Here is an 18,440-nt window from a genome sequence, read left to right on the forward strand (position 1 = left end):
AGAGAGACAGAAGTAAAAAGGTGTGGTGCATGAAGGGAGGTCTCTCCAGGTTTGCGCTTTGGTGGAAGATGGTCTGGAGGGGGAGCTCTGATGCCTGCTCAAGGTTTTTCTGCAGACTTTGGTGGCTTAGCTTGTTTCCTGTCTCCTTCCTATATTTCCCTATTTTTGTTTTATCTCCATTTTTATTAAAACTTAATTGTTAAGAGCTACTACAGACTCCTGACTTGAGAGTTAATTTTATAGACAGCAACCACGATCTTTTTTAAATTAATATTACATTTAATATTTTACTTTCATTATTACAATTCTCGGTTTCTTCTTTTAGTTCTGTGGCTAGGTCCAGTGTTCTGGTTCTATTCATTTCACTGTTCATTACCTAATATAGTTTTTCCAGATTAAAAAAAAAATCAGTTTGTTCATTGTGGTTTATGGAGCATCACAGTCACATTCAGCAGTTTGTTTAGAGGGTTAGGGATTTAAGAATGACTTCCTGAAGGTGATTTTATACCAGAGAGAGTCAGGACACAGAGAAAAGTAGGTAGAAGGGGATCCTGGCCCAGGGGAACTTCTCCACCTGATACTAAAACTCAAAGACAGTAAGCCTATCTGGGTGACATCTGTCAGGCAGGACAGGGGTCCAAACCAAGTCTGCCTTTAAGACAAGGAAAAATGGCAGAGGGGGACATTAAGGAAGGGTCAAATTCTCAGCATTGTTGGTCTCTTGGTCAGGAGCAAGTTGGTTCTAGTTGCTTCCAAGCAGATCCAGGTTCAAATGTAGCAGTGAGAAGGGAAAGGGAGAAAGGGATGGTTAAGAGAGAGGATGAGTCCACAGGGGGTGGACCACTAATGGGGAGGGGAGCTGGATCCTTGATTACATTGGTTCATTGATCTCCTCCTAGATTCCCAAGCAGGAAATGGGGGGGGGGGGGGGAATCAATCTAGTTAGTTAGAAGTACAACACTGCTCTTCCCCTCCCCTTCTCTAAACTCCAGTTGAGGACAGCAAGTGATAGAAAAACAAACTGGAGCTTGTGTTTACACGGGGGAAGGCGGAGGAGGGATGGACCTCTGCCATTATCCCACTAGCTACTCAGCCTTTGGGAAGAGTCTAGAGAGGAGCGGGAACTGGGGAATCAAGGGGTCAGCCATAACCAGGCAATCCTTACTCCCAGGGGACAGTGGCTGGAAGCCCATAGAACTTTGGAGATAATTCACCTCCAACCTAACCCCCATCTCCTCTAATCCGCTCTCCCTTTCCCTTTGGGCCCCTCTTCCCTGCCTCTTCTCCCTCCTCCCTAACCCTGCCTCCTGTCCAAATCCTTGTCCCAGCCCTCTGCCCTCCCCATTCTGATCCCCTCACCCTGGTCCAGAGGAGGCCAATAGAAAGGGTCCGAGAGCCTTTAATTCCCAGACTCCCTTTAATCTTTTCTCTAACTCTGCAATCGTCCCTCAGCCCCTCAACCCCCGCACCCCCAGCTCCTCTCCCACCCACAGTCGATCTCTTCTCCCTGGGCCTACCCCTGCCACCAGGTTTTGCTGGCCCAGGATCCTATCCGTTTCTGTTCCTGGAACTGGCCCTGGCAGCAGATCAAAGGCATCCCATCGTCTTATCACGAGAACCGCATGACTTAGGGCTTGCTCAGTAGTCTGTCGTGGCGGATGGGAGGGATGGGACACCTGGGTGGCCGGTCTCCGGGCCCCGCCTCTTAACCTCGCCCTAAATAGGTCTTCGAACTGAGTCCCGCCCCACAGCTGCCCGGGTCTGGACCCCGCCCCCCTCTGGGTTAAGAGTCCGGGGGGAGCGGGGCGCCTGGTCCAGACAATCTCAAGCAGGGTGGCCGACGTGGTTACCATGGCGACAGCTCCAGTGACCCGAACCCTGGCTGGGGTGGCCGCGGCTGCAGGGGTAGGGGTGGGAACCGGGGCAAATTCGCGGCTCCGAGCTCTGGGGGTTTCCCGTAGATTCAGCAGTAGTGCTAGGCGCCGGGGATCCGGGGGTGCCAGTCCTGGTCGTCGCCTCAGTACTGCCCGGGTCCGGACCCAACCGCCGCGAGAGGAGGTCGAGCGCGGTCCCGAAGAGGCGGTAGGTGACAGGGGACCTCCTCCGGGAGTGGGTCCGCCTGCAGCCGCCACGCTCCCGGGGCCAGCAGCCACGCCGCCGCCGCCGCAGCAGAAGCCGCCGCCTGCTGTGGCCCCAGCGCCGCGCTCCAGCCACTCGCTGGTTCAGCGGGACATCCAGGCGTTCCTGAGCGAGTGTGGAGCCAGCCCCGGGGAGGCGAGGCATTGGCTCACACAGTTCCAGACCACCTATGATTCGGCGGACAAACCTTTTGCCATCATCGAGGTGAGACACGTCCTGGGCAGGGGCTGGCAAGGCATGTCTCGATATGGGGCTTGGCATATCGCGACAGGGAGCCTGCCATTATTGGAGATGACTGGGGAAAACTAATGGGGCTCCTATTGGGGGAGAGGAGTGTGGATGGCCCTTGACCAGCTACGGATGGGGCATTGGCCCAATGCGCAAGGACACCTTTGACCCTGCAAATGGGCAGCGTGAATGAGGTCGGAGAGGAGCTATCCCAGCCCCGGACTGCCCGTCTTAGGTCTTTCCTTCAGTCCGACCACTGATTCTTAGGGTCAAATGGTGTCTCCCCTAGATAGGGCACGCTTCTCAGACTGGAGGAGGGCAGACAAGTGGAAAGTGGGAGGCCAAGGGGTGTCACAGAACACAATGTGAGAAGCACAGAAACTACCTGCGGGACTAGGGTGGGGCGGGAAGGAGCTACTGCTGGAATTCAGAGGCCGTGGCAGTTGAGAATGGAAAAGAATAGGATGACAGCCTGCCTGTTTCTGGCCCACCCCCAAGGGCCCATGCCCCACCTACCCTGCCCTATGTAAGCCCTGGAGTCCAAGGCCACCTCCCGAGCAGGGGGAGGGGACAGTGGAAGAAACCAGGATGAGATTGGGGGGTGGGGAGAACAAAGGGCGGAACATCGGTCCAGGGTGAGGTGGCGGAGTAATCCGAGCCCCTTAGGGTTGGGCATTGGCGGGGAAGAAGAAGGGGGAAGGCTCCTGGAAGGCGCTGCTGAAACCCCCAGCGGCTCAGGGCTATATAGACCCCTCCCTCCCGGCCATGGCTGTGCTCAGGACGGGGGAGACATCAAGAATTGGGGCCAGGACAAAGGGGCATGGGTGGCAGTGGACATTGGACACCTTGGCAGATGGCATCCAAGGAGGATATGGGAGATACCCACAGGGATCATCTGTAAGCACGAGGGCACTGGTGTAGACATCTGAGAGACAGAGGGCATTGGCATTACACAGGGAAAGGCTCAGATATGAAGGACACCAAAATAATAGTGACCCTGGATCACATAAGGGTGAGAATATTAAGTGCACATTTAGTGGCCGGGCCATACCCAACGCTCTGATCACCTCCTCTGAAGGTGGATGAAGCTGTGTTCAGGTGCACAGAGGCAGTCCTAAGTCTGGCCTTCGCCCTAGCCTTCCTGCAACGGATGGATATGAAGCCACTTGTGGTTCTTGGACTCCCAGCACCCATGGCAACCTCTGGCCGCCTTTCCTTCTGGGAGGCCAAGACTCAAATGGCTCAAAGCTGCAAGATCCTTGCGGACTCCCTTAGACACAATGCAGCCACAGCCGTGCCCTTTTTTGGGGGAGGGTCTGTGTTGAGCGCTGCTGAACCTGCCCCCCATGCCACGTAAGTACCTTTCATCTCCACATCCCCTTTTCCCCAGGCACCCTCAACCTTCCTCGATGCTACTCTGTACTGATCACTCTATGCCAATCAAATATGTAGCACTCACACTGAGTTCCATGGGTGACTCAGTCTATCCCCAACCCTGACAGTACTACTCCCTAGCTCATCTTTGCTGACTTCTTTGCTAACTCCTTCCAGGTTAATAGTAACCCTCCCTTCCTAAACTCATACACTTCCAAGCCTGCCATCCCCCACACACACCAGAGAAAGTTGGTGCCTTGTTCTTCTGTGCCTCCTGCTCCCTAAGTTATGGAACCCCAGACAGCTGAGCCCCTACTGCAACTCTTACCTGCAGCTATGGTGGCATTGTCTCTGTGGAGACAGACCTGCTAAAATGGTGCCTGGAGTCGGGTAGCATCCCCATCCTGTGTCCTATTGGCGAGACAGGTGCCCGGCGCTCTGTGCTGCTCAACTCCTTGGAGGTCACTGCCGCTCTGGCCAAGGCCCTGCTGCCCACCAAGATCATCTTTCTCAACACCACAGGGGGACTCCGAGATGCTCATGAGAAGGTACTAGAACTTGGGGAACATGGAACCATCTTCCATTTTCCTGTCTTCATCCTACACCAATTCCAGGAACTTGGGTCTAGAGCCCCATACTTACTCTCAGACTTGCCCAAGTAAACAGCACAAAAAGTAGAAAGCTAAATCAGATTGTCCTTTGTCTAGTGGCCTTTCTTTGCCTCCCAAATATCACCTTGTACTCATTCCCCCCTGGATTCAGAAATGCCCAAGACCCCACATTGAACTCCGTGAAGGGGTTGAGACCAAGAGGGATCCGGTTTATACCTAAAGAACCTGTTGAGATCAGACCAGCCTCTGGATTTTTCTTTTAAAAAAGTTTAATCTTTGCATTTTTGTTTTTATGCTAGTTATTTCCTTTAACTTCCTTCATTCTATCTTCATCAAACCCTTCTGTGTAACAAAGTACAATAATATATAAAACCAACAACTGACAGGGCAGCCATGGCTGATGAAGGAAAATTACTTGTCCAAGGCCACCTCTCTACCAAGAGGGAGGGCATTTCCTTTATCAGTTCTCCAAGATATTTTTTTAGGCAAATGGGTTAAGTGACTTGCCCAGGGTTACATGCTAGTAAATATCTGAGGCCAGATTTGAACTCAGAAAAACGTCTATCTTCCTGTCTCTAGACCTATCCACCTAGCTGTCCCTAGTTCTCCAAGATTCTTCCATTAGTCATTGTGTAGAGTTCTTTTGCTTCTACAATCAGAGAAAGGGACTAGTGAGAGTCACTGTAATGCTCTCCCCCTGCCTCTAGGTTTTGAGTAATGTGAACTTGCCAGCTGACCTGGACCTAGTGACAAATGCCCAGTGGTTGAACCGCAAGGAGAGGCAGCAAATTCGGCTCATTGTGGATGTGCTGAGCCGTCTATCCCATGACTCCTCAGCTGTTATTACATCTGCCAATACCTTACTTACAGAACTCTTCAGCAACAAGGGTAAGCCTAGCCAGTGGAGAGAGATCTACCAAAAATGGGTATGGTAAATGCTTTCAGGGTATCAGTGGGCATGTAAGATTGGCAACAAAAATGGATACGGTAGGCTCATGGCAATATCTACTTGGTTACTAATTTTTACCCCCTTCATTCCTAATGGTTCCCAGGGGAAGGTGGTAACAGTGGCATGGGGAAATCTCACAGTGGGGCAACTGACCCTACCGAAATAGTTGGAGTCTTGGGGAGATGTTTTTTCAAGCTAGGTCAGTGCCACATTCCATTTGTTCCCTCTGGGGGCATTTGGGGGAAATGAGCAGGCCACTGCCTGGTAGATAATGCTAGCCAAGGGGGCAGATTTGGGAATATTGGGAAGAGGGAAGTCATAGTGGAATCCCTGCTACCTTTCAGTAGCAGGACAGGGGTAGTGGTGGGGGGTAGGCAGTGCAGTTGCCCTGTTACCTCCCTGTTCTAGGATCAGGGACCCTCTTTAAGAACGCCGAGCGGATGCTCCGAGTAGACAGCCTGGAGAAGTTGGATCAGACACGTTTGGTGGACCTTGTAAACGCGAGTTTTGGCAAGAAGCTTCGGGATGACTATTTGGTCTCTCTTCGACCACGTCTGTACTCCATTTACTATTCTGAAGGGTGAGCTGAGGTAGTGCTGGTCTAAGGCTGGGGCCTCTGCCAAGGGTAGTATCTGTGGCTCCTTGAAGTGACAGACAGGGGCTGAGGCCAGAGAGAGTGAGGTGAGAGACAGAAGACAAATTGGCCCAACTATTGTAAAGAGTCTGACCTGAGGAATCTCTGGGAAATGCTGACAAGCCCCACAGGTTTCTAAGCCAGTAGAAGGATAGAGGAGGCTGCTGGTGAGGTTGGGGATGATAAGGGTGGGAACCCTGACCCTGAACCACTTACCCTGGCTCCAGGTACAATGCTGCAGCCATCCTGACTACTGAACCTGTGCTGGGGGGCACCCCATACCTGGACAAGTTTGTGGTGAATTCTAGCCGGAAAGGCCAGGGCTCGGGTCAGATGCTCTGGGAGTGCATGAGGCAGGATCTGCATCGACTTTTCTGGAGATCCCGTGTCACCAATCCTATCAATCCTTGGTAAGCATCATCTATATTTGAACTATTAAAGACACTAGATAGATCACCAAGATCCATTATTTGACCAATGAGAACCCTCAAAAACTGGAAACTCATGGTCACATAGCAAGTTAGTGATGGCCAGAGACTGGAATCCAAGTTCCTTTCTCCTGGCTCAATGCACTCACGTTGCGAATATGAATGGCACCCTGGTACTGTGCCAGTGACATTCTCTCCAAGTCTACGTATCCATTCCTATGGTTTAAGGAGCAGCTGCTATTGCCATCAGAGGACTGGCAGATCTGTCTCATTGACCCTCTTGTGGCCCAGACTTCCCTCACCAACCCCAGGAATTCTACTGTCATTTCTGCATGCCATATGAGGCCTCCCCTCACTGCAGATTCCCCAGAGATCACGCCTCTTCCCTTTCTTTATCATATCCCTGCTGGTGAGGGGGTAGGGATTCACTGGTGCTCATCAGATAGTAACAATTTCACTTTCATCTAGTTAAAAAGATTCTCTGTGACCCTTTAAGCCTAGATATCTATAGCCATTCACTTTGGTTCAGCTTGTTCCCAGTCCAGTCTTCTCTCTGGTCTCCTTTTAATTCTGGAGTCTGCTCCTCATCTGTCCCTGCTTCAGTCCAAGCTAAACTTCCTGTAAGCATTCCACTCACCCTCTCAGAAAGCAATGGAGCACCTCTGATTTTCCAGGTCCTACTACTGCCTTAGGTCTCGATGCTGCACCCAGTCTCCTGCTACTCACTGAGCAATAATTCTACTCAAGCTTGTTTCCTCTAAGAAGCCAAGTATGTGCACACAGCTGATTGACAAACTTGCAGCACCTCAGGCTTTTATTTAATACTAATTCAATGACTTCCTCTACAAGATAGACTCCTTTTCATCTCTCTGGACCAAGGGTCCATGTATTCTTCAAAACAACAACAACAAAAATAGAAACGACTTCAGCATAATATATTTTCTTTATAATGTATTTTATTTTATGCATTTAAAAACACAATTCTGAGAAGGGGTCCACAGGCTTCCCCAGACTACTATGGACAGGGAACATGGTACCATAAGAGCCCCTGGGTTAGAATTAGGCAATGGTTCTCCTACTTCCACTCAGCCATCCCCTGCTCCCTCCCAGCTGAGTTTTGGTCCCAGGCAATAAGCAAAGGATTATAGTTCTAGGGAAGAGGACCCTGCCCTGCTGGAAGTGAGGATTTAGACTAGGCCAAGAAAATATTGAGATGGCACTCCAGCATTTCAGAACAAGAACCAGCCCCCTTGTTGGACAAAGTATGACACTACCCAGAAAGAAGGCAGCATGGACCTCTCAGCACCCAAGTCAAGGAATCCTCCCCACCAGCCAGGGCAGTTGGGAGTTCTGGGATTGAAGGAGGGCCCTCATGCACTGACATGCTCCCTCCCCACCCCAGGTACTTTAAGAACTGTGATGGCAGCTTCTCCAACAAACAGTGGATCTTCTTCTGGTTTGGCCTGTCTGATATCCGTGACTCCTATGAGCTGGTTAACCATGCCAAGGGACTACCTGACTCCTTCTGCAAACCTGCCTCTGACCCAGGCAGCTGATAAGAACCATCAACCCTTCACGCCCCAGCCCAACTAAGGGCACACTCATGAGCCATGCTGAGGTAGTGGTCCCCAGGAAGTTAGGAGGCAAGCCTAGGCTTGCTGGCTGAGGAACTCGAAAAGAAAGGGAGAGGGGAAGGCCTTGAGGCCCTTGTACTCTGGGGAGGGGAAGGAGCCAGTGAAGTAGCAGAAATAGGGAGGCTGGCTCAGCTGGAGGGAGTATGGGTACTGCCAGCTATTCCAAAGCAACTGATGCCTAGCCCTGAAAACCCATATCCTGTCAGGGCTCCTAGTTGGCCCTGGCCAATTGATATGTGGGTGAAATACACGGCCACCTCCATGTGTGATCCAAGGTTTCCTGTCCGCAGATGCCTCGCCTACCCTATATTTCGCCATTTAAGATAAGTTTTTCCAGTCTTAGATTTGATTTCTCTTGAATCTCCTATTTAAATTTTTAGCTTTCAGAATTGGGCAAGGTGGGGTGGGAGGAGGAACAATTGACAATGAAAGAGAGCAAAGTCCTGAGAGAATAGGACACAGAAGAGTTTCCTGGGTTTGGAAAGAAAAATAGCAAAGTGGGAGCATTTTCTTTTTTAAACCTTACCTTCTGCCTTAGAATCACTACGAAGTACTAGCCCCAAGGCAGAAAAGCAGTAAGGAGTAGGTAACTGGGGTTGAATGACTTGCCCAGGGTCATATAGCTAGGAAGTATCTCAGGCCAGATGTGAATCCAGGACCTCCAACCCTAGCTCTCTATCTACTGAGCTACTTAACTGCCCTAGGCTCATTGTTTTTAGAGCCAAACTCTGTTGATCAAGACTTTGCCCCTCATGAAAAGACTCTACTCTTACCTTCCATAAGAGTGCAGGGCAGAAAAAGAAGTCATCAAAAAAAAAAAAAGAAAAGCAGAAGTGATCCATCTACAGTTCCCAGTGAACTTCAGGCTAAGCAACAGCCTCAAGTCCTACTCTCTCTATAGCCCAAGATCTCCTCCCCACTATAAAACTTGCCTTCCTGATCCAAACAGGGCAAAACAGGCCTCTGGAGAGACCCTCCTTCATTTCCCCTCCTGAAAAGCCAAAAGCTCAGATCCAGTAAGTGCAGAAAGCAACATTTCTCCTGTAAAAGCTGCTAAAGTAACATCAAATTGCCAACATCAGCTGACAGAGAAAGGAAGAGTCTGACCTATCTACATTTTCATTTTAAAAACTCAGATGACAGGCTAAATTTTGAGTTTTGAAAGTGGGGCTATTTGCCAGTATCTATAAGCCAGGCCACAGCAGGAGCAGATGCCCAAGTTCCAGTGAGCCAGGAGTCCACCCCAGCCATTGTCATCTTTACCTTTCTGCACATTTGGACAGAAATAAGTCCCTTACTCTTTAGTTACACAAGAAAATAGGTCTCTACATATTTCTTCATAATTTTTTCTAAATCCTTACCTTCCATCTTAGACAATACTGTGTATTGAACCCAAAGCAAAAGAAAGGTGAGAGCTAGGAAATAGGTATTGATTTGCCCAGAGACACATGGCTAGGAAGTATCTGCATCCAGATTTGAACCGAGGATCTCCTGTCTCCAGGCCTGCTTCTCAATCTAGTGAGCTACCTAATTGCCCTTTATAAATAGTTATTTAAAAAAAAAAAGATTTGAAGAATACGGATTGGGGAATTTACTTGAGTGGTAGCAGGAAAAAATTAAGTGATCCATCAGGAAACACTCAAACTGAAGAACAATAATGGAATTGAACCAAAGGTTGTGGGTAGGGGGATTTTAGAGTGGAACTTCAAAAACAGAGGGCAGTCTTCTCTGACAGGTTACAAAGTGGGAGGCAAGAGTTAGAAGATATAATCTGGAGTAAAAAACCAACTCATAGCAAAGATACCTTCAGGGAAACTAGGAAAGCAAATTCATAAAGTATGTTTATTTCTGGAATATGGCAGAGTATACTGAATGTGGGGCAAGGAAAAGGACAGGAAGAGAGGTGCTCTTGTCCCCAGGAAGCTTATCCCACAACTAGGGGCAAAGATGTGGCAGAGCCTGGAGAAGATTTCAAAAAAAAAAGTAGGGATAGTGGTTTGGAGAACAGTTGTCCTGTACTGAATCACCTAAGCCTGGGCCCCAGCCAAGGAGGAAAAGTGAAACACATTGGTGAAGGGAGCTGACAGGTATTGCCCCTGTCCTCCAGAAACCCAGAGAACACTTGAAACTTGAACTGAATTGGGTCAGTCTCCTTGGCTACTTGAATCTGGTCAATGCTGCTGGACAGATATACTGATGGGGACATATACATATATGCACACAAACATGCATACACACTTGAAATGTTCTCATCAAGAGCTTAGTGTACTGGACACTGTACAAAAAGAAATATACACATCTGGTCCTTGTTTTTTCTCCATGTCTCTGCTTCTCTCCTGGTCTGCCTCTGTCTATCCAGCTTCTCCCTTCCTCTACCCACCCCCAACCCCTATCACAAGCCTCTGATCTTTCCAGAATTTTCTCTCCTGTGATATTCCTGAGGACCCCTGGGGAATTCATTACACCACCCCATCACAGCTGCAAGGGCTTCTATCTTTCCCTTGAATTGCATTTCCTACAGGAAGAAGGTAAAGACCCTTTTTGTGACAATCATGACAAAAGGAAGTTTTTTGGTTGTTTTGGATTTTTTTTTAAACATAAATAAACAGCCTGTGGAAGAAAATCCCCTGTACCACCCCCCCAAAAAAAATCTGCCCCTCACCCCATCCCTAATGGGTGCCATTCAGCCATCTGTGGCCAGGATCACTGCAGCCCCAAAGATGCCCACATTCTCGCCAATGAGCTTCATCTGATTCCAAAATTCAACTCGACGAGTGTGGTGCCAATAGATGATGTTTCCATCAATAAGGAGAATGATGAGGGGTAGCAGCACAGCCAGGATCTGAGCAGCCAGGGCCACATAGTAGCCAGAGAGGAAGGCCAGTGCCAGGACACCATAAAGGATGAAGAGCAGCTGGAGTGTAAGCTCCCCTCCAGGGATGTGGTTCAGATATGCCAACCGATCTTCTTTGCTGTGCTGTAGGGAGTAGGCCTAGGGCAAGGAGCAGGGGGAGGTCAGTGTCCCTGGGACACAGTCACACCATTACCCCAAACTGGCTTACTTTCCCCTTTATCTTGACTAAATTCAACCACTGAACACCCCTTTAGAGAGTCACTGATTTATCCTTCATTTGTAGTAGTCTTAAAAATATTCTTAAATCAGAGCAGCTAGATAGCATAGTGGATAGAAAGCCAGGCCTAGAGACAGGGGAGGACTGGGTTCAAATCTGGCATTAGATACTTCCTACCTGTGTGACACTAGGCAAATTATTTAACCCCAACTGCCTGGTCCTTATTGCTCTTCTGCCTTAGGACTGATCCATTCTAACAGGGAAGGTAAGGGTTTAAAAAATAAAAAGTATTCTTAAATTATGCTGACTGCACAGCTGCCATTTCACACCCCTTATCTCTAGCCTTGCTTTTACTGACTAACCTCTAAACAAGAGTAATGTACCCAATAACTCCAGTTCCTCAACTCCTACTTCACTCTGTAGTCCTTTGCAAACTAGCCTTCCTCCTTCCAAAGCCTTTTAATCCTAACCCCTCCTACCTGACAGATATAATGGACCTCTCTGCAGGTTCAATCCCTCTCTGCTCACTCCTTCCCTTCTGGCTACAAATGCAATCAGGTCTTCCCTCTCCTGAGGAACCTCAGCCTGATAATCCTGCCAACTGCTAGCCCATATCTCTCCTCTTTTTCACTGACAATCCTCCAAAAAGATCAGTTTATATTTATTTAAAGCCTTTATTTCCCCATCACCCATTCAAGTTCTTGCAATTAGGCTTCCTTCTTCCCTACTTTTGCAGAAACAATTTGCTTAGGATCACTAATAAGCTCCTCATCCACAAATTAAATGGCACTGAGTCTTCCTCCTTCTTATCCTCTCTAAAACATGATTTTTTTTTAAAACTAACACTTTCTGTCTTAGTATCAATTCTAAGAACTAGATAATTGTTTGGTTAAGTGACTTGCCCAAGGTCACACAGCTGGAAGTGTCTGAGGCCAATTTTGAACCCAGAACCTTCCATCTCTGGGCCTACCTCTCAATCCAGTGAGCCACCTAGTAAGCTCTGATCTTAGAGTCAGAAAATCTGGGAAAATCACCAAAATATCCCAGAAAGGAGGCCTTTACCAGTCAGGGGATGGATGGCCATGGAACAGTCAAAAGGAAGAAAGAGAAGGATAAATCATTTTGGCTGCCAGGAACTCACCAGCTGTTCTGCCAGGTCATAGAAGAATTACTATAGGTCAGACATCCCAAAGGACTGCTAGCTGTGCTGTTTATGCTTTGTTACCAAATCAAACTGTTTTACAAAAACAGGAATTGTGTCTTTTACAAAGTTTGATTCTAGCCAAGAAAAATGGCAGAACCAAGTGGAGCAAAAAACAGAGAGACTTGCTTTCAAGTCTTGCCTTTGATCCCTTCTAGCTATCTCTATGTCCTAGACAACTCACTAAGTTGCTGATTTGCACAGCTAGAGGGAGTCTCAACACCAAGAGTTCCTGATGCTGATGAAATCACAGGTCTGTATCCCTCCAAAAAATATTTCAACCCAACTGAATTGCTCAAATATAGGCCACACCTTTCCATCTCTACCCATATGCCTTCATTTTCTTTCTTTTGTTTAAACCTTTATCTTCTGTCTTAGAATCTATACTAAGTATCTGTTTCAAAGCAGAAGAGTAGAGTAAGGGCTAGGCAATGAGGGTTAAGTGCTTGCCCAGGGTCACCCTGCTGGGAAGTGCCTGAGACCAAATTTGAAGCCAGGTCCTCCCAACTCCAGGCCTGGCACTCTATCCAACTGTGCTACCTAGCTATCCATGTTTGCCTTCATTTTCATTGTGCCCAACACACACAACTGATCTCACCTCCAAATGAGCCTAGAAGGCTTGGCTTTCTATCTGTACTCCCTCAGCTCAAGAGCTCCCTCCCCTCCATCAAGCTTTCCTTGATTTACTGACTCAAAAGCTCTTTTAAGGTTCTTTTTTTGTCTTATGCCAGTAACACATCTATGATTATGTTTTGTCTGCCTACTAGCTCCTGGTCATTAGATACTAGATCTTATTTATTTTTTGTCTTTTTCAGTATCTACTGCAAGGGCATTCCAGATAATCTGCTCCTTAATAAATGTTTATTGAATTGCTGAACTGAACAGACAGCTTTATACTAAGTGTAAGCTATGAGTTCTGAGGCTGACCCATTTTTCCATTAGCAATAATTACTCCAGAGGATAGAGTCAGTCCAGAATTATCCCCTTACCAACTTAGTCCATACATGAGATCCTGAACTGAACCAAACTACTCCAAAGTACAAATGGAGCCCAGGTTTCTCAGGCAGGGCTGGAATTTGTAGGGTTAATTCTAACCCTCCCTAGGGTCAGTGCTGATATAAGAGAAATCACTAAATAGCTAGCCTGATCCCAGAGACATAGGGAGTCCAGCAAATAAGAGCATCATGCCTCTAAAACACCCAGAAACATGGTCATTAGTAAGGCTAAGCTGTTGATTTGTGGGTTGAGGACATTTCTTCCTCTCCTGGAAAAGGACAAAAAAATGCCAGCAACCCTCCAGATCTCCAGGCAAAGCATAACTGACATGTGGGGAAGACCCAATCCTGTTTAGCTAACTGGAACTCTCTCTCCAAGGACTAGATATTGATGAAAAGGAAGCACCACCCCAACCCTATGGGCCCTCCCAACCTACCACACAGATGAGGTAGATTCCCAAGAACACCTGGCCTGTGGATTGCAAAGAGCGACTCCGTGGTTTCTGGCGATAGATTTCACCTGCCCCACTAGCCAACACCAGAAAACCACCAATGATGGCAATGGTTCGAGAATACATTCTGACCTGGAAATGGGAAAGGAGAACCTGTCAGAAACAGATCATCCAAAGAAGCCTCCCCGGAGCAAAGCTTCATTTTTGTCCTTCCCATGACAATCAATTTTTCCTACATTACAATACACAAATCATCATCCCCAGAAAGTCAGTCTTGATGTCTTCTTTTCCTCCCTCCCCTTCCCCTCTAACCAGCTTTCCCAGAAAAATTCCTTAAGCCATCTTCCTTTCCCATGATGTGACTGATGTCAAATTTGTCCCTGCTCAATTCTCAGGGGTCCTGACCCCATCCCAAAGGGACTGACTGGGCACCTTAGCAACTCACCTAGGTACCAGGAGTGGAAATGACCAAAGGCTGCTCTGTATGGCTTTGGCACAGAAACTCTAGTTGCTGTCCACTCTTTTTTTCCTCCCCATCAGGCTGCTACAACCCCAGTCTGAGAAGGACATCACTCACCTTAAGCCAATCTCCATAGTGGACATAGCCCCCTACATAGGCCGCATAGGTGCTGACAGCCAGCTGAAGGGCAGCTCCCAGAGCAAACCAACGGCGCTTCACTCCAAATGACATGAAGCTGGCACAGAGGACAGCAGCCCCCATGTCAAAGTACAGGTAGGGAACTGGGATGTCCGGCTTCCTGCAGGGTAAGCAGAGCAGCAATGTGGGGTCCTACAAGATGTCCAGCAGGCACAGTGCCTATGCCAGTTTCCTGCTGGACACCATGGCACGCTGTATTTGGAGTCAGAAGACTTGAGTTTGATGTGTGACCTAGAGCAAGTCACTTACACATTACCCCTCCCTGCACCCTGTTACCCAAACTGTAAGACGAGGTCGGCCTAGATGATCCATAAGTAAAGCGTCTTTCAAGTCAACTCGACAAGCATTTATTAAGCGCCTCGTGTGTACGAGGCCCTGGGGTGAGGGTGAGGTGGGGTTACAAAGAAAGGCTTCCTGCTCTAAATATATGATCCTAAGAACTCCCATCTTGGAAGCTTTGCGCTGCCACACACCACCCCCCAGCCCAGGGCATCCCCGACGAGCAGGAATGCCTCTTCCACCGTTCAGGGCGTGCTACCTTCCTTATCACACCTGCTGCTGTCCCACGCACTAACCCCAAAACCTAATCCTAGTAGGTGCCTCCCCCTTGGAATCAGCCGGCCGCACAAATCTCTTCCTTCCCATCTCGCCCCTCCCCCTGCACTAACCCACTTCCTCCCTATCTCGCTCCTCCCCCAACTCCTGCACCGCCCCCCAGGTCCCCGCCCTCTCCTCCCCTTTGTTCACCCCTTCCCCCAGCCCGCCTACGGTGGCCGAGCGGGCTCGCTCACCGGCGCGCGTCGGCCCGCTCGGCGTACAGCATGAGCTGGCTGAAGCAGCCCCAAAACGGACACCGTGTGAGCAGCATCGAACCGAACTGCATGAGCAGTTGTAACAGCCGCCGCCGCCGGCCCGGCCCTGCCGCCATCTTGGGGAAGGACAGTCGGCAGCCGGCCTCGATCTCGCTCCGGAGGGAGCAGCGGGGGCGGGAAGGAAAAGGCGACAGGGGAACACGAACTGAGGCTTCCGGGGCCGCCGGCTTCTCTCTTCCGACCGGAAACTGAGCCCAGCCCCGACCCACACCGGGCAACACGTGGTTCCGGCTGGCGCGGGCGAGCGCGTCTGGGACGTCCGTCTGCAGAGACAAAGCGCAGCTCGGCGTCCTGTACTTCCCACGCTGTCAATTTTCGCGTGTCTGGTTTGGGCCGCTGGCTGCAGCTTATTTCGGTCATTTTAAATCCAGATTCAGGAATGCAAATAGATTCAACATAGCTTATTGGAAGGAGACACGTCCTGCGCTTCTCAGAGCCTCAGCTTCCCCATCTGCAAAATGAGGAATTTGGAGGGGAAAGGGCCGCTTATGACCCTTTTAGCTCTAAATGCCGTGATTTTATAGTCAAATTTCCGTCTCTCCCAGCAGTCTTTTGAAAATTAGCTAAACATGCAGGACTGTGAGCAAGTGAATTCTCCTCTCTGGCCCACAGTTCCCTCTTGTTTTATGTGGGGGGTGGGATCGAAGGGACCTATGAGGTCCTTAATCGCAGCACTGACTCCTCCCAGGCAGCGGGAGAGTCCCTAGGGACAGGATACACTGGTATTGTGCTAAACAAATGCCCCTTCGTTTGTTCCCTAACTAGGTTTATCTAGCCTAGCCAAATCCTGCCTCCAAGCCCCTCCTTAAGGTTGGTCTATTTCCCCATTTGGGGATCTGTTCACATCCAAGGGTAGGGGACAGGATGGAAATTGTGGAAAAGATGGTATTAAGTTGGATTTCAAAGGATACATATAATTGTAATAGACAGTCGGGGAGTAAGGACTTTCTTTATCATTCCATTGAACACGACAAAATCCAGTTGTTTCAACTCACCCTCTGCCTCAGGGGAGAATGTCCTGTTTTCTAGCATCCTTGCCACCTGACCATCCAATTTCATTCCTCTCACCTCCTTCAGAACTTTGTCATTTGATAATTTCTTTGTCAATGTCTTCTTAGTTATGAGAACACAGGCATGCTAATAAATTGTTGATAGATCTATAAATTAACCATTCAGTAGCTTGGAATATGCTAAGAATGACTCTTCCCTGTGGACATACCCATATGCCACGACTAAGCATTTACCCTAGATCAAAGATAGACAGGTTCACATAAACACCAAAACTTTCTCGGCAAGTAATAAACTAGAAATGTTTGGTGCCCATCAATTGAGGAATAGGGAAACAAATGGATGACTATGAAAACTAGAGAAGCATGATGCAGTCAAATAAGCAGAACCAGGTAAGCAACATGCACAATGACTATAACAATATATACAATATAAAAATTAAATAATCAAAACAATTACGAGGTCCCAAGGTGGTTCTGAAGAAAGGGATATAAGGTATGGGGACTGTGAATGTGAAAATCCGCATATATGTCTGACTCAACTGATGTGGCTAATTTTGTTGAATACTTTTTTATCCTTTCTATAGAAGGTGAGATATTGGAAAATAGTGACAAACTTATAGCTTCCCCATCTGCTTCTCAGAACGTTGCTGGCCCCTTCCCTTCTGACATTTTCAGATCTTCTCTTATTTAGAAAATAAAACAAAATACCTGGGGACAGCTTGGTGGCTTGATGGATTGAGAACTAGGCTTGGAGATGGGAAGTCCTGGGTTCAAATTTGACCTCAGTTCCTAGCTGTGGAACTCTGGGCAAGTCACTTAACCCCCATTGCCTATCCCTTGCTGCTCTTCTGCCAATAGATGTGTTTTTAAAAAAAATGAAGACCTTAATGATACCAGGAAGGAGTAAAGAAAGGAAATAAGCATTTATACCACACCTTTTATCTGCCAGGCACTATGCTAAGTGTTTTGCGGATATCTCATTTGGTCCTAGCCTAAAGGTAGGTACTAATATTATTCCCATTTTACAGAAGAGGAAACTGAGTGACTTGCCATGGTTCACATAGCTAAGGGTCTAAGGCAGGATTCTGAACTCAAGACTTCCTGATGCTAGGCCCAGTATTCTAGTCAGTGTCATATCTCTAAAATCCTAATTTTATACATTTCTATAGTAATTTATTACTTCCATGTCTTTGTACAGGTATGAGGGAGGTTGGGGGGAGAAGACAGCCCAGGAGTATTAAACATCATGTCACATTTTTCCATATACTGATTGGCTTCCGTTTTCTTTAAAAAAAAAATCTTCAAAAGATGGCTCTTTGGTAAGGGGAAAATATCGGCATTGTAAAAGCAAAAGATCAGTAATAACCTATTTTCTAAAAGGGTAATATACATTAGCTACTTTTGCTGTCTCATAACCCTCTTCTAACCCTTCCCCCTTTTCCCCCATGTAGCTTCTCCTCACTATCATTCCTCAAGTTCAGGACATCTCACCTGGACTATTCTAATGACCTCTCCTTACCTCCAGTCATAAGATAGATCAGAGGCATGGTGGAGTGGAAACGGGCTGGATTTCGAATCACCAGGTCCGAGTTCTAAACCATTTACTGCCTCAGTGAGGAACTCAACCTCTACTCACAAATTAGTTTGAACTAGATAACCTTTAAGATCTTTCTAGTATTATAATCTTATGAATCTTCCTAAGTCAAGTTCTCATCGCATCACTTCCTTGTTCATGAATCATAAGCCTAGTCCATCTCCCTCTGAATGTCCCAAGCTTTTGCCAAATTGTATTCACTTCCCCTGTCCTTGCTTTGCTCCTGCTGTTACCCCATCCCTTTCTCATGGCACTTATATGCTTCCACGTATTTGTTTAATGTGTCATCTCCCCTGGGCTGCAATATATTTTCCGATATGTATTCCTCACAGTCCCTAGTCCAATGTCTTGCACAATATAGGACATCTAGTGGACAATAAGGTGTATTTTTTTTTTATCTAAAGCACTAGGCTATAGTGCGGACATCTGAGGCACTGGGTAGAGGAGGTATTGGGGTATGACTATGTTAGACAACTGGAAATGTAGAGGGTAGGGGGAGGAGCAGGGGGAGATTAGCTGATGACAGATAACAAGCACTTTGCAAACTCAGTATTCCCTCCCCTCCCCAAACTAAAAAACGCACAACAAAA

General features: G+C 47.9%; 2 protein-coding genes across 3 annotated transcripts; one reads left to right on the forward strand and one right to left on the reverse strand.

Moving 5' to 3' along the window:
• Nucleotides 1-1,648: 1,648 nt before the first annotated feature.
• On the forward strand, nt 1,649-10,313 carry NAGS (N-acetylglutamate synthase). Of its 2 annotated transcripts, none has more exons than XM_007482403.3 (7): nt 1,649-2,343; nt 3,446-3,720; nt 4,076-4,289; nt 5,060-5,240; nt 5,710-5,881; nt 6,163-6,345; nt 7,038-7,299. In XM_007482403.3, the coding sequence occupies exons 1-7, from the start codon at nt 1,852-1,854 to the stop codon at nt 7,090-7,092; spliced, it is 1,572 nt and encodes a 523-aa protein (XP_007482465.1). In that variant the 5' UTR covers nt 1,649-1,851; the 3' UTR covers nt 7,093-7,299. The 2 variants fall into 2 exon arrangements, with proteins under 2 accessions (XP_007482465.1, XP_001374544.1); XM_001374507.4 differs by lacking the exon at nt 7,038-7,299 and adding an exon at nt 7,766-10,313 and having other exon boundaries at nt 1,732-2,343.
• On the reverse strand, nt 7,302-18,311 carry TMEM101 (transmembrane protein 101). The gene is made up of 4 exons (XM_001367860.4): nt 15,166-18,311; nt 14,294-14,474; nt 13,702-13,848; nt 7,302-10,989 (listed from the first exon to the last, which is right to left on the reverse strand). The coding sequence occupies exons 1-4, from the start codon at nt 15,300-15,302 to the stop codon at nt 10,681-10,683; spliced, it is 774 nt and encodes a 257-aa protein (XP_001367897.1). The 5' UTR covers nt 15,303-18,311; the 3' UTR covers nt 7,302-10,680.
• Nucleotides 18,312-18,440: the final 129 nt, after the last annotated feature.

This window comes from Monodelphis domestica, chromosome 2 (assembly GCF_027887165.1).
Source record: "Monodelphis domestica isolate mMonDom1 chromosome 2, mMonDom1.pri, whole genome shotgun sequence".
In the NCBI taxonomy this organism is placed as follows: domain Eukaryota; kingdom Metazoa; phylum Chordata; class Mammalia; order Didelphimorphia; family Didelphidae; genus Monodelphis; species Monodelphis domestica.